We start from the raw sequence: 26,365 nt of genomic DNA on the forward strand, positions 1-26,365 counted from the left end.
CAACTTCACATGCTGTAAGGATAAAACGGTTATCGAGTTATGTCGAATATTTGGTTGTTTGACTACAAAGTCGGCGATAATAGATTCTTGTTTTCGTCGAATTATTGCTACAAGTTAAAAGCTATAAGAAATTGGCTGTGTCATTGTCTGCTTCCACACTCCTGCAGTCATATCTTTCAAACCGTAAACAACAAATAAAAATTGGAAATATAGTAAGTTCCTGGGCCGAAATAAGCAAAGGTGTTCCTCAAGGATCTATACTTGGTTCCCCTACTATTCAATGCTTTCATTAATAATATTTTCTACTTCATTCATAAAGGCACCTTATACAACTATGCAGACGACAATACATTGTCTTATCATTCCAAGAATGTTGATGAAGTCAAATCAGTCTTACAAGATGAAAGTAAAATCCTAATAGATTGGTTTACCTGTAATAAAATGCAAGCAAATCCTGACAAGTTTCAAGCCATTGCTGTTGGTACTAAAACCCATGTAAAAAATCCGAGCTTTAATATTGGTAACACTGAAATTACATGTGAAGATTCTGTAAAACTGCTAGGGATTGATATTGACTACAAACTTAAATTTGATATCCACAGTGGAAATTTATGCAAAAAAGCAGCTAAACAGCTTAACATCCTAAAGAGAATTGGTCATAATCTTAGCAAGCTAAATCGATTAACTGTCTTTCATACCTTCATCCTGTCAAATTTCAATTTTTGTCCAATGACTTGGCATTTTTGTGGTGAAGTTAATACTAGGAAAATGGAAACACTTCAGGAAAGGGCGCTTAGATTTGTTTATAATGACTTCTGCTCATCCTATCAAGATTTGTTAACAAAGGTAAATTTACCAACACTTCATGTTAGAAGGATGCGTACCATGGCTATTGAAACTTATAGAATAGTAAACAAAATATCACCTGTTGTTCTTCAAAATCTTGTTGTTAAACGAAACTCAAACATATGTTTCAGATACTCTAATTTATTGCAGGTACACCGTATTGCTACTACCACCTACGGTAAGAACACATTCAGATATGCTGCGCCTGTGCTAAGGAATTCCCTTTCCGAAGAATATCGCTCTATCACAAATTTTAATCAGTTTAAAAGCTTAATGTCAAATTGGAATGGTAAAGAATGTAAATGTATTGCTTGTTCATGGGCATAGCACAGGTACAGCTTTTTTCTGATCTGTAGTTCTTGTTAGCAACCCACATATATGTATGTTGAATGCATGTTCTGTTTTTTTTTCTGTTGCTTGCATTGTTTGATTGTGTTGTAAAAATGTTTTGCTCTGTATTCTTGCCTTACTTTGCATTGTTGTACTCTTACATTATTTTGCATAGTTCTGCTTTTGTATTCCTGCCTTATCTTGCATTGTGTTGCTTGCGTTATTTTGTCTTTTGTTTAGCTGCTTTAGAAAACATCGTGCATGGCTGTTTATCTTGTATAACCTGGATACCTGTAACCCAGCATTATTGTGATTTGCTGTGTGCCATGTCAGTAATTAATATAATATTTAATAACTTATACCAAATGATTTAACTTACTATGAGTAACATGCTAATCAGGTCACTTCAAATCTGATTTGAGCTGATATTTTGATTTCTTATGCCATTTAAAAAAAAGGCACTTGTGTCATTTTCACTTTTTTGTCTTGTACTAATACTTTTTTAAGCACTTTTAAACCTCTTTTGGTAAGATTAGCATGTCTCCCATGGTTTTTATGCTGTAATTATGTGAGTTTTACTCTTTTGTAGCTGCTTTATATATGTTATCCATATACATTTGTTAAATAGTCGGTTATAAAAGCTCATCAGAGCTTATGTTGTCTGTATATCTGTCTTGACGACTTTAAATAAATCTCATCTATCTAAATTATTCTATAACCATCATTCTGGCTAATATACTTTAGAAGATACGAACGACAAAAGTGTATGCCCATAAACTATCTCAAAAATCAACGGCAAACAGCCATGGACATGTCCAGCGGCGGTTCTAGAATTTAGCGTTAGATGGGGTCCAAGGCGAAAGCGCGCACTCTTCTCAATAACATAAAAAACTACATGATTTGATAAGAGGCAGGGTTGTTTTATGTTGTTTTTATTTTAGTATGAAATGGCATATCCTGATTAATGCATCCATTATTTTCATCGATATTGACATAAAAAAGTTTTAAAAAATAGGGGTTGAAAAAAATAGTTTATGTATATACGTGACAAGGGAAGTAAGCACTGCATAGAATTTCGACAAACAGAAATTAGTGTAGTATAACCTATCGATAAATTATTAATCTTTATTTTACAATTTTTATGTATTTGCTTACCATATATATATATATATGTTTTATACAGGTCTTTCGTTGAGTACACTATTAATGTTAAAATAAATTATAACAAATATTTTAAAACACTTTTTTTTAAATCTCACGAGATTACACGTTCACTAGCGGCCATCTTGAAGTTGTCTGCTCGACAGAAAGTGCTCGCATAGCACATTTTCTTTATTTTTTAGACATTTACGACCTCCACAGCACAATGGAGACTCCAAATTCATTAACCATACTGTTTTCGAGGTCTACATGCATTTTCATTGCAATGGTATGTGTGTGTACATATTTTAATTCGTTTGATTTGTTGACATGTGTCAAAACTTGTAAACAAACACGGCAACTTAATCAACTATTAATAATGTTCTCAATCATGTGTAAAATAATTGTCTTGACCGTATTTTTAATAATGCGTCCACGTATAAGAATGGGTCTCATAGCTTTTTAATTCTAATTGACATTTCTTAAACATTCTGAAATCTGAATCAAATCATTTCAACAACTTCCTCTAGTCTAAAATATTAGACGTGTTATACGGGATTCTTCCAATCCCTAACGTCTAAACGGGAATGTGCAAAAAACGGGGGTGTTTTAAAAATATTGAAATTGTTTTAAGTGAAGTATTTTATGGTTGAAATTGATCATAAAGAGTTATATTCATATTTTACCATGTAAGTGAAATGCTATTTTGCACTAAACAAGCATTTAATGCATTAAAACAAGTTGTTTACATTTCCAATAAAACGAAAGTTGACTGACACAGAAAACAATTATGCGAAGGGGAACAACTCGATACAATCGTAATAACTCGGCCTCCTCCGACAAAGCTTCGAGATAGACCTCGTTATACAATCGTAACAACTCGGCCATGGCCGAAATGTTCCGAGCGATTTAAAACTGTGCCCTGAAGCCTTGCAGGTGCCCTTCATGTATATATCGTTATGTTTTGACAGAATGAAATGAAGAAAAGCCGTCAAACTCATAATTATAAGTTGGATATTTATTTTTTGTGTACGGAACTAATATAAAATAACATTATCTGGTAATATTTCTTGTTTTTATGATATTTTATAGACGCTATATGCTTTAACCCGGAATCCTGATCGGAACAACCACCCACTTTTGATACTAAACAATTTGTACGTGAAGGATTTGCCATATCAAAAATCTAAAAAAAAAATCCGTCAACGTACAATTATTTGGACTACAACTTCCTCAAAACATTTCCACAACTTTATCATTTTGTTCATGCAAAAGCTGGTTTCTATGAAAAGCTATGATGCAGGGTGGTTCAGGTTAGAGGAAAGGGGCCTATCCATTTTAAATGTAAACATGCATGGTTTAACATATTTGTAAATACATACAGTACACTCAACGAGTTAGACCCACTTCCCTCGCTCACTCCGAGGGATAAAGTCGGTGATCGCGGGTTTCTTCCGATGGTAAAACTGTTGCCCTCGCTAAAATTCCCCCGAGTTCCTCCGAGTGGCTGGCTTACCGCCGAGTTTAAAATGAACGATAGCGTTGAGAATCGTCCGATTTTATGATCCCGCGGCGGAACTCAGAGTCTAATCAGATAAGCAAGAAATCATTCTTGTTTAGAAGTTATTTATTTTTATGCTTATGCACATTGTTAAGCGTAAAAGATTCTTACATGTACCAATGTTTAATTTGTATTTGTGTCCGTAAACGTCAATTGAATATTGTCTTGAATTATAAACATTGAATCATTAAAGTATATCCACTAAGTTATTGCATCATAAAGCAGCCGACTATTTACACGATTCTGAACCATGACCTCTGACGTCAAGCGCGTGATCATTACAATGTAGAATATACTATTTATTATTGGTGGTTAAAAATAGCTATGACGTTTCATGGAATTTTCCACAGAAAACGAGGCTAGAAGGCCTTCAAAACCATGCGCTGTGAACTTGGAACGCGTGTTTGACCTCCTGATTTTCCGAAAATATGTAACCTAGAATTTCTCGGAAGAAATATGTTTATCAGTCATTGGCAAAAACATGTTTATAAGATGCATGTGCAACTAGTGAAATACGACTGCATTCTTGTGGTAAGCTAACTTAATGCAAAACGGGCAGAGGAAAAAGAATAATAGCAATTTACTGGAGCCGTCGTAATCGGTAGAAAATTTTAATAAAATAAATATAACTTTAGCGTAGATTCATGTCTAGTGTCCGCAGAGTTTCGTGGAGTTAACCCCTCCGAGGAACGCCGAGTTCGTTATTCTTCGGTCGACTGATTACCCTCTGAGGGCCTTAAATTCAAACTCCGAGGAACGCGGACAGTCGATAAAATCATTTTGTTGTCCGCGATAGCAAAAATCGGCTGAGGGAAACGGAAAGTGGGTCTAACTCGTTGAGTGTACTGTACAGAAATTGTGTGGTTGCTGAACAAATCGTGAAATCAGAGCATAAGGAATGGTGCTAATCCGGTAACCAGTGGTCGAAATTAGCACAAGCCAACAATTCTCACACTGGTAAAATTTCTGGCAGGCTTGCTCAAATGCTGAATTTTATATAGCAGGGGTTGTTCAAACATACTGTTTCGGATAAGTCAAAATTCCTAGGTAGTTGCCCGAATGGGCAAGTGCATTTCGGGAATTTAAATCTCAGTTTTCATAATTTCTTCAGCAACAATTCACAAATCCTGAACGAACATTCTAAATATTGGCTTTCGTATATTAACGCATGCATTGGTGACATCACAGCATTCTAGGTGCTTAGCATTTGTAGTATTCAATTTATAAGAGTCTAAGCTTCTGGCTGACGCTTATTTATTAAATAATAAATTTATAAACGTCTAAGTGTCTGCCCGACACTTGGTCGCTTATTAATTAAATTCTTCTCTCATTTGTGTTTTCGTTTTCATTTGCAGTTATCCTTTAGGGAATAAATTGATTTTTGTTGTTGTTTTTAAAATTATTTTGGGCAAGTAAAACTGTTTTGGGGCAAGTGGTTTTCTTTAATTACTGAAAAAAATTAAGGCAAAGACTAATATACATGGGTCATCTCAGTATTTGGGACGACTTTGATTTGGTACAACTTTTCCTGTATCTATGTGAACAGAGCAACTCCAAATGTAAACTCATCATGTTTTAATTTTATATTCAGATGTGCTTGCTAAGTCATGGAACACAGGGAGAAACTGTTGCTCTGGATGGCAACAACTTCAATAATATCATAGGTGAGTTTTCATTTAATTTGGATATATCCTATTAGCTACAATGTTGCCATTTTCATATGTGTTTCAGAACCTCCATTTGGGCATTTTTTGAAGTAATTCTGTTGTGGAAGGAAATATTGTTTTGTAAGGATAATATAGCTAAAGATTTCACGAATTGAGTAATATCCACTCATTATTTTACACTTTGTGAAGTCCTATTTAAAAGAAATATCTGCTACCGTATTTTCTCGACTATAAGACGAGGAAATTGGGTCCCGATTTTTACCCCCAAAGTAGGGGACCCGTCTTATAAGCGAGTCGATAAAATATTAAAAAAAGATTCAAGTAAAAATCAGTAAAATTTTACATGGGGTATTCGTCTATCCAGTATATTCGTCTGCTGATAATAAGTATGGGGCAATTAAGTAAACAACAACACGAAATCTCTTCACCGCGCGTGCTCTGACGTCACACAGTGTACCGTTATATCTGCATTTTTTCTCATGGCGCGTTTCAGTATAATTAGTTTGACAGATATATCAAATCAATAAATTGGAATCTTAATATGATGTAGGTACCTAACTGTCAATTTGATTAAGCAAACAAATGACAATGCGAATATGAATCCTTTATGTTTGTCGCCAATCAAGGGACAATATTGCCTAAAGCATTATTGCTAAACAAACACCTATTCATGCCTCGGCTTTTCGCAGTTATGTTATTGAAGCCATTTATTTTGCCGAAGAACTTCATTGGTGTCTTCAACAAAAAAATAAACTAAAACAAACATATGTTGTTAATGATTAATTATTACAATTTCGATAAGTAACGACCTGTCCTGCAAACTTAATTATGTACTCATTTTTAACCTACCTCCAAATAGAGAGCTCACAGTTGAACGCCATTTTCTTTGAGTAAAACAAAAACAGTTACCGCGAAAGTCGATAATTGTCCGTTGAGCTTGAACATTTTTACACATTAGGAAGAATTTTAGCATTTTAGATTTGCTTAAAAATTGACCCCGTCTTATAAGCGAGTCGAAACAAAAAGCACCAGATTTCATGGGCAAAGTTAGGGGGCCGTCTTATAAGCGAATCGCCTTATAGTCGAGAAAATACGGTACTTGGGAGCCATTTTGATTGATGAAACATTTCATTTCCCCGTATGGTCAGTATTGAGAGCTTAGACATGATTTAAATAATCACTCTCTTGATTTTGTTTACAATTCATACCACACTTTGCTTTCGAAAACAAATGACCTGTGACAAAATGATAAGAATTTATTTACTGTAAAAAAAGTAATGCAGAATAATAAAATGCTAGACACTATGCTTGGTTTGGTATGCAATTTTTAGCTCGACTATTCGAAGAATAAGGAGAGCTATACTACTCACCCAAGCGTCGGCGTCGGCATCACCCCTTGGTTAAGGTTTTGCGTGCAAGCACACATAGGTTAATATCTCCGCAACTACTTGAGGTATTGCATTGAGACTTTATACAATGGTACTCAACCATCCAACCTACTTAATTAACCAAGTTTGATAACTCTACTTTGCATTTCATGCCAATAATAGGCCTTTATTATTTGACTTAGAAATTCTGGTTAAGGTTTTGCGTGCAAGCACACATAGGTTAATATCTCAGCAACAACTTGAGGTATTGCATTGAGACTTGATACAATGGTACTCAACCATCCAACCTACTTAACTTACAAAGTTAGATAACTCTAGTTTGCATTTAATGCAAATAATTGCCCTTTATTATTCGACTCAGAAATTCTGGTTAAGGTTTTGCATGTAAGCACACATACGTTAATATCTCAGCAACTACTGGATGAATTGCATTGAGACTTTATAAAATGGTACTCAACCATCCAATCTACTTAAATAACCAAGTAAGATAACTCTAGTTTGAATTAAATTCAAATAATGGCCCCTTTTTTATTCATATAGAAATTCTGGTTAAGGTTTTGCATGTAACCACTTTTAATTTAATGCTTCATCAAATACATTATGTATTGCATTGAAACTTTACACACAGGCTCCCAACCATTTAACCTTCTTATTTAATCAAGTAAGATAACTCTATCTTTCATATTATACCATTTTTGCCCCTTCATTATGCAAATTCTGGTTAAGGTCTTTGATGTTAGCACACATAGGATAATATCTCAGCAACTACTTGATGTATTGCATTGAGACTATAAAATGGTATTCAACCACCCAACCTAATGGAATAATCAAGTTAGAAAACTGTGTTTTGCAAATAATGGCCCTTTATTATTACACTTAGAAATTCTGGTTAAAATTTTGCATGTAACTACATTTATGTTAATATCTCTGCACATCATGTATTGCATTGAATCTAATCTAACAGTGGCGGAATAGTCGAGCGCGCTGTCTCTGTGACAGCTCTTGTTATATACACGCATAAAATTCATTTAAATTGCGTCTTCTGTTATTTGAATCACTTTATTATGTGAATATACAGTTGCTGGTGATCTGGAGAACTTGCTTGATAACATGTCAGTTATTTATATTTTTCCAAGATTGCGTGCTTGTCGGGTTTTGGGGTCCAGCCTTCCTTTCAATCAAAACATTGTGTAATCAAATAGCACTCTTTCAGTTCTGAATTTCCATTTAATTTTTAATTATTTAACACAAAAATATGCATTTGAAAAAAACAACAACAGTAAAACATAAAATATTGTTTTCTTTTCAGCCACACATGAACTGGTGTTCGTGAACTTCTATGCAGACTGGTGCCGGTTCAGTCAGATCCTGGCCCCTGTGTTTGCTGATGCTGCAAAGAAAGTCAAGGAAGTCTACCCGGTAGGTGCCCTGTTATTGAACTGACATCTTATCATGAAATACCCATGTGTGACACTTTCAAGGATTATATCTGCCCTGTTACCAAGTTTTGGTAAATTATTCGTGAACACAATAAAAATATATAAGTTCATCGTGCAATTTAGTAAAGTTTTTAATTTTCATGTTTATGGGATATAATATATTTATGGATTTCATTTCCGTGAGATCTTACTTGTGTTAAAATTTCTTGTCATACTGTTAAAATTCATTTGTATTCTTTTTTTATTCAGGAGGTTGGGAAAGTGGCCTTTGGAAAAGTTGACTGTGATAAAGAGGGTAGGTGTCTAAAATACGGGTGAGAGTTTCTACGATTGTCTATGATTCAATCATTGAAATCAGACTTTTGGATGAACAAGCCCAAATTCATATACTATAGCTTGGCATAAATTTTTGGAACAAGCCCTGCTGTATAAAATTCAGAATTTGAGCAAGCCTGGAAGACATTTTACCAGTGCAGGGCTTGTGGGCTTGTGTTAATTTCGACCACTGATGATTGATTAAATTTATGCCAAATCTTTGATGATTGAAAAAAAAATTGACTAATTTTTGTGACTTAATGGTCATCGTTCCAGTTACATGTCCTAGATTTGTAGAATTTTTGCTCATGAATGTCTTCCTTTTGGAACATGTGTTTCAATTGCTAATAGATGATTGATAAGTGTTAAAATTTAGATAATGACGGTGCTCAGGAATCGTTCAGCAAATGTTGATATTTACTCAAATATCGTCTTTTAAGACCACAATCTTAAAAATCAAGAGCGAGTACCTATAAGCATTCATCAATATTTGTTTTTAAAGCAACAAGCCCAAATTCTTGCATTTAAGTTTGGCTTTGAATTGCAATGTAAGAAAATGCTTTTAAACTTCAGGTGGTGTAGCTACCACGTACCACATCTCGAAATATCCAACACTGAAGTTATTCAGGAATGGACAGGTAAGCTAAAAATGTTCTCATCCAAAAATCTTCTCCAAAACACAATTTTCTATTGCAATTTCTGTTGTCCACAAAAATATTGTTAGCAAATATTTGTAAGTTACATGTATATACCTCCATTATATTTAAATTCGGTATTGTGCCAAATACGGTAAAACTTGTTTAGCGTTGGCCTTGTTTTTCAGAGATATATAACTATAGGTTATTGGAAGAGTACCTTGAATTATATGGTTAAATTTTGGATGACATAATTTCACGTGTTTTGATATTTAGAATTGTGATACTTGGCTTTATTTATTGCATTAAATTTCAGAAATTCAGGTGTTTTTTATCAATGACAATAAATTCCAGGATTGAGAGACATCTATTTTTGGAATGTCGAACATTTAATAATTAAGGCTAGTTTTTCGCTGGACAATTTCCTTAAAAAACATAAAGAAGTCATAACTTCTTAAAACAGATATTATTGGCTTTAAAAACATTTTCAACAGGGGTCTTACACCACCATAACCAATTTGTCAGCCTCAAAGTAAAATTTCAAGATTTGGATTTTGTGTCCGTTATCCTTCATTTTTTTCGTGGACATTTAATTGTAAAACTGGGGTTGGAAGTGTCCTAGTGGTAAAGGTGACCACTATTTACCACAAGGTTGACTGTTCTACCCCATCCAGGAGTATAGTTATTTTTTATGGCCTCTATACCAGTACTGGTTTCTACTCTACCCAGGAACAGAATCCTGAGTGCTTGATACCACCCCTTAGCTGTTTTTACAACCAAATTAAATATAAAAGGGTTATTAGTACTGCGTTTTGAGCCGGGAGATTGTTTTCGACTCCAGTGGATTTTTGTAGATTTCACGAGGCGCAAGAAATTTGCAAAATCCACGAGAGCCACATGTTTTCATAATAAATGTCATTTAAACGGCGCACAATTTTGTTTTATGACATCATTTTAACATCAAGCAATGATACTTGTTATGACGTGATGTCACAAGAGTGGAATATGGCATATTGCACTGGAGTGGAATACGGACAACCGTTATTTGCGGTTTGTATTGCGTGTGGGTATATTATAAAATTATAAACTAACGGCATGCTACCTACATTCAGGTGGTAAAGAAGGAGTATCGTGGTCAAAGGTCTGCAGAAGCCTTGGCAGAGTACATTAAGAAACAGCTGGAGGACACCATACAGCAGCATGATAATATGGACCAGATTGATGAAATGCAGGTGGGTGACTTTAGTTCCCTTACACGGGGCAGTCAGCGAAATTAGACTTTTGGATGAACAAGCCTGAGTTCTTATACTATTTTTGCATGAAATTTTTCAACAAGCCCTGCTATACAAAATTAAAAAAAATGACCAAGTCTGAAAGACTATTTTCTAGTGCAGGGCTTGCAGGCTTCTGTTAATTGCTACCACTGGTAGGGGATTTTTTTGTTGTTATTTTGTCTGACAATGGTGCATGTTATTTTAGCATCAACATTTTGAAGGCTCATGTATTCTAATTCATGGTCTCCATTTAGTATTTATTATTGGCATGAAGGTTGTATATGATATAAAATCTACTGTTAACTGAAATTCTTAAGCAGTTATTTTCCCCCAGAATATATCTAAAGCCATCACTACTGTTAACTGAAATTCTTAAGCAGTTATTTTCCCCCAGAATATATCTAAAGCCATCACTACTGTTAACTGAAATTCTTAAGCAGTTATTTTCCCCCAGAATATATCTAAAGCCATCACTACTGTTAACTGAAATTCTTAAGCAGTTATTTTCCCCCAGAATATATCTAAAGCCATCACTACTGTTAACTGAAATTCTTAAGCAGTTATTTTCCCCCAAAATATATCTAAAGCCATCACTACTGTTGACTGAAATTCTTAAGCAGTTATTTTCCCCCAAAATATATCTAAAGCCATCACTACTGTTGACTGAAATTCTTAAGCAGTTATTTTCCCCCAAAATATATCTAAAGCCATCACTACTGTTGACTGAAATTCTTAAGCAGTTATTTTCCCCCAAAATATATCTAAAGCCATCACTACTGTTAACTGAAATTCTTAAGCAGTTATTTTCCCCCAGAATATATCTAAAGCCATCACTACTATTGACTGAAATTCTTAAGCAGTTATTTTCCCCCAAAATATATCTAAAGCCATCACTACTGTTGACTGAAATTCTTAAGCAGTTATTTTCCCCCAAAATATATCTAAAGCCATCACTACTGTTGACTGAAATTCTTAAGCAGTTATTTTCCCCCAGAATATATCTAAAGCCATCACTACTGTTGACTGAAATTCTTAAGCAGTTATTTTCCCCCAGAATATATCTAAAGCCATCACTACTGTTAACTGAAATTCTTAAGCAGTTATTTTCCCCCAAAATATATCTAAAGCCATCACTACTGTTAACTGAAATTCTTAAGCAGTTATTTTCCCCCAGAATATATCTAAAGCCATCACTACTGTTAACTGATTAAGCAGTTATTTTCCCCCAAAATATATCTAAAGCCATCACTACTGTTAACTGAAATTCTTAAGCAGTTATTTTCCCCCAGAATATATCTAAAGCCATCACTACTGTTAACTGAAATTCTTAAGCAGTTATTTTCCCCCAGAATATATCTAAAGCCATCACCTCCTTACAATAGATCCTGTTGATGATCTTGGGCTTAAATTTAATTGTTTCAATAAGGTTTATTTTATGAGTGCTTAAAGCTGCACCCTCACATATTGACCATTTTGAATTGTCTTAGAATGAGCCAATCAAAGTGTCCCACCACCATTCCATGCAAAGTGGAAAAAAAAACACAAGTTTGTTTTTCTTTCAGGACAAAAAACGTAACATGATTGGATATTTCTCGGACAAGGAGACAGATAGTTACAAGACATTCAGAAGAGTGGCCATGCAGCTTCGGGAGGACTGTGTTTTCCATGCTGTAATTGGGTGAGTAGCCTTTGCACGTTTCAAAATTGAACAGATTTAATTTGCTTGTGCTTGTGTCATTTTGTTTTGTGCGACTGTGTGATGACTATGCATTCTATGATGGTTGAGTTGTGCATCAATCACATGTTTTGCCCCAGCCTATGGGGATGAGGGGGGTGTCAGGTTTGGGCAATCCCATGAGATTCAGGTAAATTGCTTTTTGTGTTTTCTATGAAGAAAATATTTACCCTGGAGAAGGAAAATTTGCCTAAATTTCTGGGGTCAGGTGTTTTCTGGGTATCAAAAATCCTCTATCATAAAAATAATATGGCAAAGTCTGCTTCAGGCTGTTGGTCTCACCTGGTCTGTGGGTAATTACTCTTCTATAGTCCCCTTTATGCCTGCTGCCACTAGGGTGGGGCTTTGCATTGATAAATGCATATTGTTTTGTAAAACATTTGTATGATGAAAAAACATGGCATTAAGTTGTTTTTTATTAGTTTGAAAATATAATAAGATGGAATTTGCTTATGACATTCTTTTATAGGTTTATAATCATTAAAAACAATATTATATTGTTAATTATAAATTTTGTTAATTTTTTCATTTACTAGTATGTTAATTTTATTAATTCAACAAACAGGACATAGTGATTTCATCTATCAATGTATTAATGTTTTTTTCTCACAAACAGGATGTAAACACTTGAGTAATAATTAAAAATCATCGTTGTAATGTATTTTACAATCACAAGATACTGGAATAATGTTATTCATATCCTGTACTGGGTATTGGTTTGGTTTTAACCGGAACATATAGAAGATTTGTTTGTATCAATTTATGTATGTACGTATATATCGTCACCTTAGTGCAGGAACTCAATATCTGTTTCTATATCTATATGCAGTTATTGAGTTATTGCACTAAGGTGACGATATATGAGAAGATTGCAAGATCATCTTTGCTGCAACTTAGCCCAGTTAGCCTGGCATTTCCTTCTATAAAATAATCATTTTAACCATTTATTTCTTCACTAATACAGTTTGTGTATACCAATGATAAATTGCGTCAGAAATTCTACGTCGGACGGCAATATCTTGATTTGAAAAAAGACTTTAAACAAAGATAACTTCACTATTTCTTCACGATTTTAAATGAAACATAGCGCTGTCTACGCTGCTTATGGAGCCCCACCTTCGGTCTTCAACTAGAATTTGATGACGAGTTTAGTTTCTTAAAACACTTTGACAAACCGTTTCACATTACGGCCGTCTGACGGAGCACTGTCAAAACATTATTTTGGAAACAGGTTTGTCGAAGTGTTTGAAGAAACTAATGACCTCATCAAATTTTGGAAATAAAACAAATGCAGGGCTCTTAAAGCGGCATAGAATGCCATTTGTTTCATTTAAAATGGTTTTGTAAATGAAAAGTTATCTTTGATTTAAGTCTTAATTTTAAGCAAATTTTTGCCTTCCGACGTAGCATATTTGATGTCATTTATCACGTGGTATACACACACTGTAATATAACTTAAACAAATTTAACTACAGTTATTCAAACAGATCTTCTATTATTTATTTTAGAATTTCTTATAGAAATTTGTAATTTTTCATTCAACATATGATTAAAAATGTACTTTGGGGCATTGTGAAAGTAACCGATTATTGCCTATGAAAATTGCCGGGGAAAAAAAACAAACAACCCTGTCTTATATATTTCTTGAATGTTTTAGGGCGCCATCGGAGGGAGAGCGTGGAGGATCAGAGGCCAAATTAGTTTTCCGGCCACCTAATGTGAGTCTTACTTGTCCTTTATAAATTGAGATGTACCGAATGTAAATGTGAAGTGTTAACATTAATATGATTATAATTTCTTTTTAGCTTATGATGTATGAAACTAGTCTCCTAATGGGTAGTTCGATGAAAAACAGCAGTAAAGTTAAGAGATTCAGCTTAATCATAACTATAATGACAAATAATCAGTTACTTGTAGAATTTATGATTTTGCCTGTTTTTAATCCGGTTTTCACAAAGTGATATTCACAAACTCAAGTCAAACTCACCTATTGTATGGAATAACTTTTGTTAGGGTGGACATATTTTGACCAAACTTGGTATAGTTTATGGAAACCTTTCTTAAAAATATATTTTGGGGCCCTAAGGGTCAAGGAAAAGGTTTCGCCACATTGCGGCATTTTTGTAATTGTATAACTTTCATAATGGTAAGCTTGCATTCAATTATTTGTTAAATTATGTTTACTGTTTTGAGATTAAAGTTTGATGTAGTTTACAGGCTTTGCCATTTGGACATTTACTTCCAAACTGTAAACTTCATCATTCTTTAATTCAAAACTGTAAACTATTCCATCCTTATCTCCGAACTGTTCACTACATCAACCTTTTTTTATCAAAACTGTTAACTTTTTCATCCTGTACTTCAAAACGTCAATACATCAACCTTTAAAATTATTTTAAAACTGTAAAATTTTTACACTAAATTCCCTAACTTATTACTAAATCAACCTACAACCTTTATTCTTTCCACTTGTGAACCTTTAATCTGTGAACTTCACACTATATGAAGTATACTAACGATATTATCCACATTTTAGACCCGCAGAGAGGATATCCAATATGTCGGAGAAACCCACAACTTTGACTTCATGGTACAATGGATGCAGGAGCGATGTGTGCCGTTGGTGCGTGAAATCACCTTTGAAAACGCTGAGGTTGGTATTGATGGAAGTTTTAACTTTTATAAGAGTGTTCCTGTGTAACAGTGGTCGAAATTAGCACAAGCTCGCAAGCCCTGCACTGGTAAAATGTCTTCTGGGCTTGCTCAAATTCTGAATTTTATATAGCAGGGCTTGTTCAAAAAATATGATTCCATGCAATAGTATAAGAATTTGGGCTTGTTCATGCAAAAGTCTTTCAATGACTGGTGTAAGTCCAACATCTTAAAAGTAACATCCCACTGTTTGCAAATAAACTAAGCTAAACGTGCTTGTCAAACAGCATTTAAGAAGCACTCGCTTCTCAACAAGGCGAACCAGGTTTGATTCCTGGCCTGGGTTCATGTGAGTTTGGTTGGTGGTCACCAAGCCGGACAAGTGGTTTTTCTCCGAGTTCTCTGGTTTCCCCCGCAACACAAGACAAGACCTTTCCCTCAACATCATGCCATTGATAGTGATTAATTATAAGTTAATATAACTTTCTTCTCAATCATTGTGAAATAAATAAAGTTAAAACTAAACAGCATTGGTTAGGAGGTCATGTTTCTCTGCACAAACAAGATCAGTCCGGCATTACCTTTCAAACTGTTCACAGCATTTATTTGCATACACAGTTCTGCCTCATGTGACCTGATCAATCATGTTACATGTAATGGCACTGCCAAATTTCTTTAGATTTTGGTTTCAAGACAGTCGAGCAGTTTTTTCAATTGATTCTTATGCATTAGATACTGGCGGTCTTTTGATGGTATAGAAACTTAAATGCAGTCAGAATCCAATCATGGATTAGGCCAAACCAAATTTATCTTATGTTAAGCGTCAACCCTGAGTCTGGATATCCTTTAAAAAAGAAATGAACACCCGGAAACAAAACGAAAACTAAATGAGTGACATCTTATGTAGAATATAAACATCAGGGCCTCCAAAGTTTATTCTGGACGTTCCCAATTGTTTTATTGATTCCGCCATAATCACGCTCACATGCAGTGATAAACAACGGTGGCAACCATAATCATTTTGGCTGGTACAAATTTCTCTAGTAAAATGTTACTATATAAAGTAACATGTGTATAAGCGACCGAATGCTTTAACCCTTAATATAAATAGTACTGCTTTTCTATTTTTAAAACAAATCTACTACCTTCCTGAAACGTGATAATGGTCTTTACTTAAAGCTGCACTCTCACAGATTTTTACAACTTTTTTTATATTTTCGTTTTTATATTTTGTCTTGGAAAGAGCAAATTTTTGCATAAATATCTGCAAACCAATGATATAAGATTGCTGACAAAAAATCAGATCGTAGATTTTTATATTTGCGTTCAAAAATTAATGTTTTATGGCTTAAACTGTTACTAACGGTTGAAGAAAAATGCATGAAACATCAACTTTTTTACTTAAATATAAAAATCTGCGATCTAATTTTTTGACATCAGTCTAACATGACTGGTTTCCATGGATTTGCGCAAAAATTGGCTCGATCCAAGGCAAAAAAAAGAAAAGTTGTCAAAACGTTCAATCTGTGAGAGAGCAGCTTTAATGATGACATGCTCAGAACCTAGAACATGACATGTTTTGTTTTACTTGCAGGAGCTGACAGAGGAAGGATTACCGTTCTTGATATTGTTCCATAAAGTAGAAGACACGGCAATTCTTCAAAAGTATACAGATGCAGTACAGAGAGAACTTTTATCAGAAAAATGTGAGTCTATATATAACCGTCAGTTTTTCTGACAAATATGAGGCATAAATTGTGTCATTAATTTCATGGATAAATTTTTCCAATTGGTTAAATATTTTTCTGTTTTGTACAGGAACGTGTCTGTCTTTTTAGTTTGTCTGTTTATTCATGCAAAAAAAGTTGATGCATTGATTGTTGTTGCCTTTATCAGCGTTGTTGTGTAAAAACCTAACCTAAATCCTAGCCAAAACACAAGAACTGTTTAAGATATTTAAACGAAACTTAGTGCACATGTTTGCGAGAGACAATATGTACTTGTACAGCATGGGCAACAACTTAAATATCTTGGAGTTCTGATTCAATTTAAAAAATCAAAAATCAGACAAGCTTTGGCGTTCACTCTGGGGGGCACTTGTTAAGTCTTTAATTTATAAAGTGAAAAGAGGGTTAGTTCAAACTAATTTCTATTAGCTCGGTTGTGACAAAAGCTGACAGCTTAAATAATCACTCTCGAGTCCAATTTTGGGGTAGAAACCAGTACCGGTGTCCATTTTGAGAGGCTGTGAGGAGGTAGCCCTGGTTGGGATCGAACCCACAACCTCTATCGGTGAGAGTCGGACACCTTTATTTCTAAACCACTCCCACCCTACTAAGAAAGTGTATGATAGGTTAGGGTGCCTGTCACCCAAAAGGGTTGTGGTTTTAAGCCCCACCAAATATTACATTTATTGGCCTCTCAAAAAGGAAATAAGTACTTGTTTCTGCCGAGGACAATGGGTCATACATATCTCCTTTTTAAGTATTATTTTTACAATAATTAGATAGAGGGTGCTATGTTGAATACAAGGGTCTTGATTTCAAAATTTAACACATGATATTTATGTGCATTGCAAAGGTTTAAAAATGTAACCTTTAAATTTTGTTTCCAGCTTCTATGAACTTCCTCACTGCCGATGGTTCCAAGTTTTCCCACCCTCTACATCATCTGGGAAAAACAGCAAACGATTTACCCGTCCTGGCGATAGACAGCTTTAGACATATGTACCTTTTCCCGCATGATATTCATGAAGGCTTAGAGTAAGTTATTAGCTACAGGTATAAACACATGTAGAATCACTTATTCAAATATTTTAGGACTTCTTATTTTCAAATAAAAATGACCCAATTTTCATGTTTTTATGTAAACATTTAGATGAAAGTATGCAGAACTTACATTTTACATGATTAATAAAAGCAGAAGATTTAATTGATGATTGTTTAACATTTCATTCCAAGCAGCTTGAACATTTTAGAAATTTTGAAATTTAACCTTTTTTTAAATAAGTGATTGGGAATTTTTACATTGAAATTGGGAAAAAAATAGTAATAGTTATTGGAAGCATAGCTGAATAATGGCAATGAAGGTATTGGGCTGGAAAACAGCCCTTCGTTTTCTTTCTTTTTGGAGATATCGGAGTAAATAACCTTTATATGTGCTTTAGAAACTCTTCTGTACAACTTGAAAGCTAAATTATGTGATATGATTTTCACTTTACATCAAGTATGGTTGCTAACAGCTGTGCATGTCAAGAAAGAAAAATTGTTATATTCTTGATTTATTTGAGTTATCAGGATGTAATGAATGAGACATGTGTTGTAATTATAGATTTATCATCTTGGAACAAAAGATCAACTTACTCATTTCTTGAATGTGTATAAATAATTTCCCCCAATATTGTAAGAAACCTGATTTTTCAAAACAGTTTGTTAATGTATCAGGATAAAACTTATCAGTCATTAAAATTAGCACAATTTGGCAACACTTTCACTGGTGAAAAGCACTTCCGTATCAATTCAGGCTTGTTAAAGTAAAAAAAAAAAATGGTCTGGTTAGGTTTACTTCATTTTTTAAAAAAAACAGGTAGGAAAGGTAGGCTTTTTTTCCTTTTTATTAGGTTTCATATAAGAACGTTATTGCCATCATCAGAGAATGGTGTTTAAGTAATCTTCTGTTAAAAGCTTTAAAGGTTTTAAACTACATATTAAAACACGCACTTTCAAAAATAAATAAATAACCTCTGACTTTAAAATCGGTAGGGTCAGCGCCTACCAGAATTTTGTGGATAGGGTCGGGTAATCCGAATGTATTATTGTTTAGGCCTAATCTAAACTTTGATTTGATTTAGTTAACTTTTATATGTGTATGGGTATTCCTGTATACAGCTTGATTAACTATTATAATTGTCTGTTTTCTCATGATACATATGTATTCTTATCAATCTTTAAATATCATCCCTTTCATATTTCAGGACCCAGGGTCTTTTAAAGCAGTTTGTATCAGATTTACACTCAGGAAAACTTCACAGGGAGTTTCACCATGGGCCGGATCCCACCAAGGTCCCAGCTCTGCCTAATAAGGAAGAGGTATGAACAACAGGGAATAGGGTACCACAAACATGCAATATTATTTGAGTTTTAGCTCTTCCAGTTTTGGAACAAAAAATGTTGACATATTCAACTATTGAGATAGTAGGGGTTTAGTTGAAGAGGTATGGAAGGGGGCTGCAACTTGTCTTGTTTAAGAAGCACCCTTCTGCCCTCATGGAGACCAGCATTGGCATCCTTCTGCCTTCATAGAATGAATACTCAAGGCTGTTAAATATGACTTTGGTATTGTTTAAAACTTACAATAACATTATAAATACATACACGCTTTACATATCTGGCAGTTAAAACCTTAAATTACTTCTTGTGCTTTTACACCATGAAGGCAGAAGGGTGCCAATATTGATCTCCATGAGAGCAGAAGGGTCCTTCTAAGAAAACACAGGCTAATAAAAAAAATCTGCCAAATTTATAATGTTCAAGGTCTTCACAGCCCATGTGATTCAGTGTGCCTTTTTCTGCAGCACCCTGTCCATTTTAAATCCTGGCTAAAACCCTAGTGATAGCCTCGGTGTTGTCTTCTATTTTGATGTTCAATGAAACATTTACTTGTACTTTTTCTCTTAGTAAGATATGCATTAGCAGGTGATTCTTAGTTACTTTAAAGAGATAAAGAATTGTTCAAAATGATGTCTAGATGCCTTGAAATAAACAAGAATGCTTGCTTTTAAATGTGACATTGTCAGCAATAATGGAGTTCTCTAGAGGAAAGTCACATTTTTGAAAAACAATATGTGATTGGATTGATAAAAAATGATCATGTGTCAAGTTCGCATGAATTTTCAAGTGATATTTCATATTAGTATGACTGCTTGCTAATGTGTATCAGGCGTTGTACATTGCAAAAAATATCCTTATTCTCCTAAGGACTTGTTATTGCTGACAATGTAAAATATATGTTGTAATGTTTGTGCCTTGTTGCTATTATGCTCATGGACTTTTTTCTGATCCCATATTATTCTGCTCCTGGCCCATGGATGCTTGTGTATACCGGAGATCCCTTGCATGAAAACCTTTCACCTTTTGTATTTTATGTAACCTGGCTTGTGATGAATGGAGGAGTTCTTCTCCATTTATTTCGTGTTTTCATGAACCGTGACAGGCCGAAATTGGTCCTGTACTAAATGTAAACAGCAAATACCGCATATGAACTACTATTACTGAAAATAGTATAGCAGCATTCACGGTATAGCATGTTTTGAAGGAAATTGGTACTTTCAAGATAATTGAAGTTTTTTTTTCTGTAAAATATATTTCTAAGAATTCAGAACTGTTGAAAACAAGTATTATGTCATTTTCTCTTATTTCTGGGTTCACGGTTTCTAGCTTGCAGTTCATGGTACCCAGCTTGTAGATGGCTGTTTTACGGTTATGCTGATATATTTATGGGAATATATAGTTTCTTACTCCAATGTTTATCAATGTTTATAGGCAGGGCACCAATCCTTTGTTTAATGACTTTTCCTTTGGTTTCCCTTGTTATTGTGCTTGACTTATAATATCTATGGTGGTAACTTATGATTTCGGGTTTTAATCTATGGTATTTATTGGTGGAAGCTGTTGGTCCCTTAAATATCGGTTGATTGATTTGGTTTTGTGGGATGTTTTCCTAAATTTAGACTGGTTTCTCAATGAAAACAAATACTGACATTTTCAAAAAACAAACTCTTCTTAGACTGGTACTCAGGATGGCTCAAATGACCAAGCAAACCAGCCTGAGTCCCCAAATTATCCAACACCCACGAAAGTAGCTCCGACTGAAGTTGGCGCTACAGATCATCTACCCAAAGAGACTGCGAAACCCTCAACGAAAACAGTTGAAGAGCAAACATCGCCGCCAGAATCAGTGTTCAAAAACCTGAAACCGTCCGAAAATAGATATTCATTTGCCGATCCCCCAAAGGATGAATTGTAGTTGGCTCAATATGATGAGATTGGTGGTCCATACGTAACGATAGGGTTCGTTATTCTAACACTTTAGACTTTATTTATATTTTTATCTTATTTTATTAATAGTTCTTTGCTCGTACAGTTTCTTCCAGTTGTGTAGTTTTGATTGATTTTCAGTTTGATTTTGTTTTGTTTTTTTCAAATACAGCATGTTGAATGACAGTTTGTGCGTGATGCGAGTCATGCTGGAGTCTGTTTCAAGCGAGAATTTCTGTTTCTAGACCTGTAGTAATGTTCATTCACAAGTTTATATCTCCAGATGTTGTTTCTTTGTAGTTTTCTCAAGCTTTGAATTAGTTTATTGGTTCTTCAAATCGGTAAATCATTTACTTTAAGTTAATATTTTATTTTGTTGTCAGATTAAAAGTAGCAATCTTGGGAAGGATATGTATAATAGATGAAAAACTTGGTTCAACAATGTTCCTTTGTGTTGACATGATTCGCTGGCTCATTCATGGAAATCTATATTTATCTAATTTATTTTGATTTGTACTTACCATATATGTCCTATTAGATGCACTGTGTCATAAGGTTGTTTGCTATATTAAGCCTTTTAATAAAAGTTCTGTTTTGCTTGATTATCTTACAATTTAAAAAAGGCGTTACCTTTATTATGTAAAGCTAGTTGCCACTGTGAAAAAGTTACGGTTTCTGCGTCTATAATTGTATATCCCTTAGTGTGTATTTTGATATTAGGTTAAATTTGATACGAAGAGATTTGGCAACATTTCATTGTTTGGGAGTCGCAATGTTGTAACTCTGGGGGTTGGTGGTGTGTTGGTATCGCGAAAGAACTTTCTGTCCTAACAAAATTTGAAAATCAAAGTCAGAACTTTTTTCAAACTGTCGTTACTTTCCGGAAAAAAAAGGAAAATAATATACGGAATTTTAACTCCCAAGCAAAGATTTGCTATGGCCATCTGTACAATCTGTTTGATATGATATTTCACCAATTGCTTAACTAGTAGAATACAAAATCCTACATACATGTAGGCTACAACTAAATGGGTTTAACCTTGTTAAAAATCATAAGAAGGATTCTTCTCCGCACAAGAACCTTCCGATGTTCCACTGGCCAAGAGCACGGCCTTTTATCACTGAGGATCTTGAACGAGATGTATTGAAATATTACTGTCGTGCATGAATTGCAAACCTCTGAACTGCTTACATGATGTTCATTTCTGTTCTTAGTTGCTTGTTTTCTTTTTAGAAATAGACAGTGCAATGTAGACAGCTTGTGTAATCTATATTTATGCAATGAAAAAACTTACGCACTAAATTCTGGATTGTCTACTGTTCTATTATAGTGTTTTATGATGAAATATTTACTGCATGGAACTGTTATCATTACTGAACTATATACTGTAACAGTTTGCTTTCCTTAAAGACCACTTACTTTGTACTTAAGTAAAGAAATACCCTCAACAAATCCATTTCAGTGCGAAATATTGTTAAGAAAAGTCCTTGTTTAGAAAATATGATTGGAAAATTCTAAAATAGAAAGAAAGTCTTATAATACATGGGAAATTCTAAAATAGAAAGAAGGTCTTATAATACATGTATGGAAAATTTTGAACTCTTTGAATGTGGTTGGTACAGTTAACTTTTTGTTTAAAATATTTTATATCATTTAAATGCAGTAACTGTTTCATCAAAATACATTAATAAGAACATTCATCCATATCAAACTAACTTAATCCATACGAAGAAAAATATTGCTAAAAAATAAATCTACCCACCTCTGCTGTGTTTTCAGATTAAGGGTGATCACATACCCCATGAAGAGAATGCAGAAAAAGTAGAACAGCCCACTAGTCCACCAGAGTCCAGCTTTGTGAAACTCGCCCCGTCAGAAAATAGATACACAATTTTACGACACCGGGATGAATTGTAGCTGGATTATATTATGTTTGTTTTGATAATGTTTTATTATTTTGATTGTAAGTATCTCATTTCAAAGGCACTCCGTCAGTTTGTTCATGGATATATATTTCTTTTCCTTAAAAAGAAGAATGCTATAATTATGTAAACTTGTGCCTGTGAAATCACTTTTCATCAAGATTTTCATAAACATACTGTTTTAAAGCAATCAAATAATAGAGATGTTTAAACGAATTAACCTGCTCACAGGTGCTATAAATAATTGTTAAGGCACTTCTTACCCGAGTGATTTAAATTACAAACAAACGCCATGTTGAAATATTTTATATAATATTGTTGTGATATATTCTCACACTCACATTTATTGCCTGCTTAAGCTCGGCCCACTTGATTACGATATGAAAGTAAACGTATAGACAGAAGAAGAAAGGGCTCTTAAATATGCTTAAATTTTCTTGTCTTATTCATAAGTAAATGATAATGATGATCTTGTTTCCTTATTCAAGAATTATTCGCTAAGAGTACCCCACAAAAAAATGCCATTCGGCTGCAGAAATTTGAAAAAAAATCTAAAGGGGGTAACCATGTCCCCTTCGAACATGTGCCAGGAATATTTTCTGAGGAAGTCCCTGGATATACTTCCTAGTACAGTCAACGAAATTAGACTTTTGGATGAACAAGCCTGAATTCTTATACTATTACTTTGCATCAAATTTTGAACAAGCCCTGCTATAAAAAAAATTAAAATTTGAGCAAGCCTGCAAGACATTTTACCAGTGCAGGGCTTGCGGGCTTATGTTAATTTCGACGACTGCTAGTATGATGCTGTGCTTAAAAATGAATCTTGAAACTATGCTTTTCAACAATATAACCAATTACTGAATTAGTTGAGTGCCCAAAAAGTTCCTAAAATGTACAATTAATGCATCAAGTAGAACTTGTTATGATTAACATATGATGTCATATTCTTTTTGTACAATTCTGACATTCAATCTTGTAGTATCATTTTTTTAAATGTTTTTTTACACTAACAGGGTCTTCATAAGAAAATTACTTCAGATCAATAGCATGCTTATCAGCTTTTGAAATTATGGCAAAAGAGCTGTAAACATAGTTTGCATACTGCTTGATGTATTCGATTTTTCTCTCATGACCAGTTCATGATTCAGTATGTAGAATCAAAGGTTTTAGACATAAAATTTGGACATTAAAGGTACATATGTTATATGTTAGTAGTGAGAATATTATTATGCGTTTGCCTTTCACTTTAATTTTAGAAATGAATTGCTCACATTTATTGTTATACAGAATTATAACAATTATTTTCAGATTTATGACATCATGTTGTTTTTTAAATATTCAGTTTTGATGTAAGGTTATTTGTTATTAGAAAAGCATGTATAATTACAGACAAATTTCTTGAGATTAAACAACAAAAGTCTTTTTAAAAAAAATATGTGATATTTTAATGGGACTTTAAAAACTACATAAAAAATGATTTTTGTATCTAGTACCATATACATGTTATACAGAATTTAATGAAGGTCTTGAAGTGAAACCAATTGCTTGACAGTTTGGATAATAGTTCTTACATTACTTACTGTTCAGTAACCAAAAAACATGTGTCCATGTATATGTACTTATGGGTCCAAGTGTGATATAAAAATAATTTTGGCTTAAGTGCCATTATGGTGACTAAACTCTTAAAATTAATATTCTAGGCACATATTTTTTTACTCTTAAATTTATGCATTTAATACAATGTTTTAATTTTATTTTGATAGCTTTTTTCTTTGGCTTGTATTAATAAATTATAATTATTTTGCTACGACAATTTCGTGCTAAGTCCGGGGATTGTTTAGGAAGGATCTTCGTGAAATCAAAATTATGAGATGATTTTTAGGATGGCAAGAATGCTACTGACTATGCAGTTTTGTAACTTATGTGCATAATTATTATTTTTCCTTTATTACTGGGATAATTGGTACCTTTTCTAAGGGATATTTTTGGTTGTTTTTTTGGTTTCTTTTCAGAATATTATGTGGAATCTTTATTTTTTTCTCTTTTTATTCAAAGTATATCACTTTTCAACCAATTTCATTATATCATATTGCATTTTTACCCTAATCAACTACAATTACAATCATTTTTGTATAAGGTGGTGTATTTTGCTCCAGGTTAAAAGTGGCCTTCTACTTTTAGAAAGATGTTTTTGTTTTAAACATAGTTCACATAAAACCTCCTGTTATGTCAAATATGGCATATGTGTATACTGGGCCTCCGAGGTACATTGTGAATATGACATGGCTTAAACCAATATTACAAAAAATACTACCATCATTTCTCAAATTAAATTATTCCAAATAACAACACAGTATCTTTGGAACAAACCTTTTCTATAAAATATTGACCATATCTTATATCAACATAATCTTTGAGTGAATGCGCTTTAAAAAAAAGTTTAAAATCATTCTATGCGGTTATGTGGTAAAATAAGATTGATTTTGAGAATTGAAGTTTTTTGTGATATGGAGACCAGGTGTTGTAAATGCATTGACTTTGTTAGTTATTTGGCAGAGATATGTCCACAGTTAAAGTTTGAAGCATATGAACCTTATAAAAGAAAACTGTCAAAAAAAATATCAATCACGACTTACTATGTACAATTCTTTCATTTATTATTGTATACATGCACTGTTTGTACATTTCGGATTTGTCTGATTTATTTATGAAATATGTTTAAATTCCAGGGGTGACTGTTTTTATACACTTTTATCTCTGTGTGGCTGACTCTGTGTAAATGAATGTATTACATTGTGTGATTGTAGGATATTGAAGAAAAGTGTTTCGCTGTTTAGTGCTGATGAAATATGCAACTGTGTGAAATGATTAGTAATACATGTTTGTTTCTTATATAATTTAATCATCTAAAATAGTTCTTTATGTGTCTCGATCTCTATTGACTTAAAGGTAGTGTGAAGAACAATCACATTCCTATGTGATATTGTTTGATTACTTGGAATAGCACATTTATTAAGTTGCTAGATGTCCTTCAGAGATTGTTATGTTTTTGTGTCCCAGACTATGTTTTTGTTTAAAAACTAGGAAAACTAGTGCATACTATCATGACTATGTAAGCAGATTTAGTGTGTATAACTTCTTATCGTCGGATACTCGCGACTTACCCATTCCGTTACACACCTTTCAACATTGCACGCCGTTCGACACTGGATGGAGTTTAAGGGATTTGGTCGCGTACTGTTGTGCGATGATAATAATATCTGTACATGAGATATAAATGGTTTTAACAAAGTAATGTTTCAGCTCTATCATAAGCTATCTTCTAATGCTTGTTTGTTTCTCTTGTGTACATAGAGCATTGATGTATGATATTGGATATAATATAATGACAAAAAGCGTTGAAAATAAAACTAATAAGTGAA

General features: G+C 33.7%; 1 protein-coding gene across 2 annotated transcripts; it reads left to right on the plus strand.

The window, feature by feature from the left end:
* The first annotated feature begins 2,455 nt into the window (after window positions 1–2,455).
* On the plus strand, window positions 2,456–26,365 carry LOC128240687 (endoplasmic reticulum resident protein 44-like). 2 transcript variants are annotated; one of them, XM_052957406.1, is made up of 14 exons: window positions 2,456–2,605; window positions 5,469–5,541; window positions 8,242–8,351; window positions 8,621–8,666; window positions 9,260–9,324; window positions 10,434–10,553; window positions 12,158–12,273; window positions 13,988–14,048; window positions 14,867–14,983; window positions 16,577–16,688; window positions 17,597–17,744; window positions 18,956–19,070; window positions 20,767–21,050; window positions 22,798–22,937. In XM_052957406.1, exons 1-13 carry the CDS (start codon window positions 2,543–2,545, stop codon window positions 21,004–21,006), a joined length of 1,386 nt encoding a protein of 461 aa, XP_052813366.1. In that variant the 5' UTR covers window positions 2,456–2,542; the 3' UTR covers window positions 21,007–21,050; window positions 22,798–22,937. The 2 variants fall into 2 exon arrangements, with proteins under 2 accessions (XP_052813366.1, XP_052813367.1); XM_052957407.1 differs by lacking the exon at window positions 20,767–21,050 and having other exon boundaries at window positions 22,798–26,365.

The sequence above is a fragment of the Mya arenaria genome, chromosome 7, assembly GCF_026914265.1.
Source record: "Mya arenaria isolate MELC-2E11 chromosome 7, ASM2691426v1".
Taxonomy (NCBI): Eukaryota; Metazoa; Mollusca; class Bivalvia; order Myida; family Myidae; genus Mya; species Mya arenaria.

Bases quoted from the DNA above. Each gene is read 5' to 3' on its own strand.
- LOC128240687 (XM_052957406.1), top strand. From the start codon at position 2,543: ATGGAGACTCCAAATTCATTAACCATACTGTTTTCGAGGTCTACATGC. The intron at 8,667-9,259 runs GTAGGTGTCTAA...TTTAAACTTCAG, and splicing joins AGTTGACTGTGATAAAGAGG to GTGGTGTAGCTACCACGTAC. The intron at 10,554-12,157 runs GTGGGTGACTTT...TTTTTCTTTCAG, and splicing joins ACCAGATTGATGAAATGCAG to GACAAAAAACGTAACATGAT.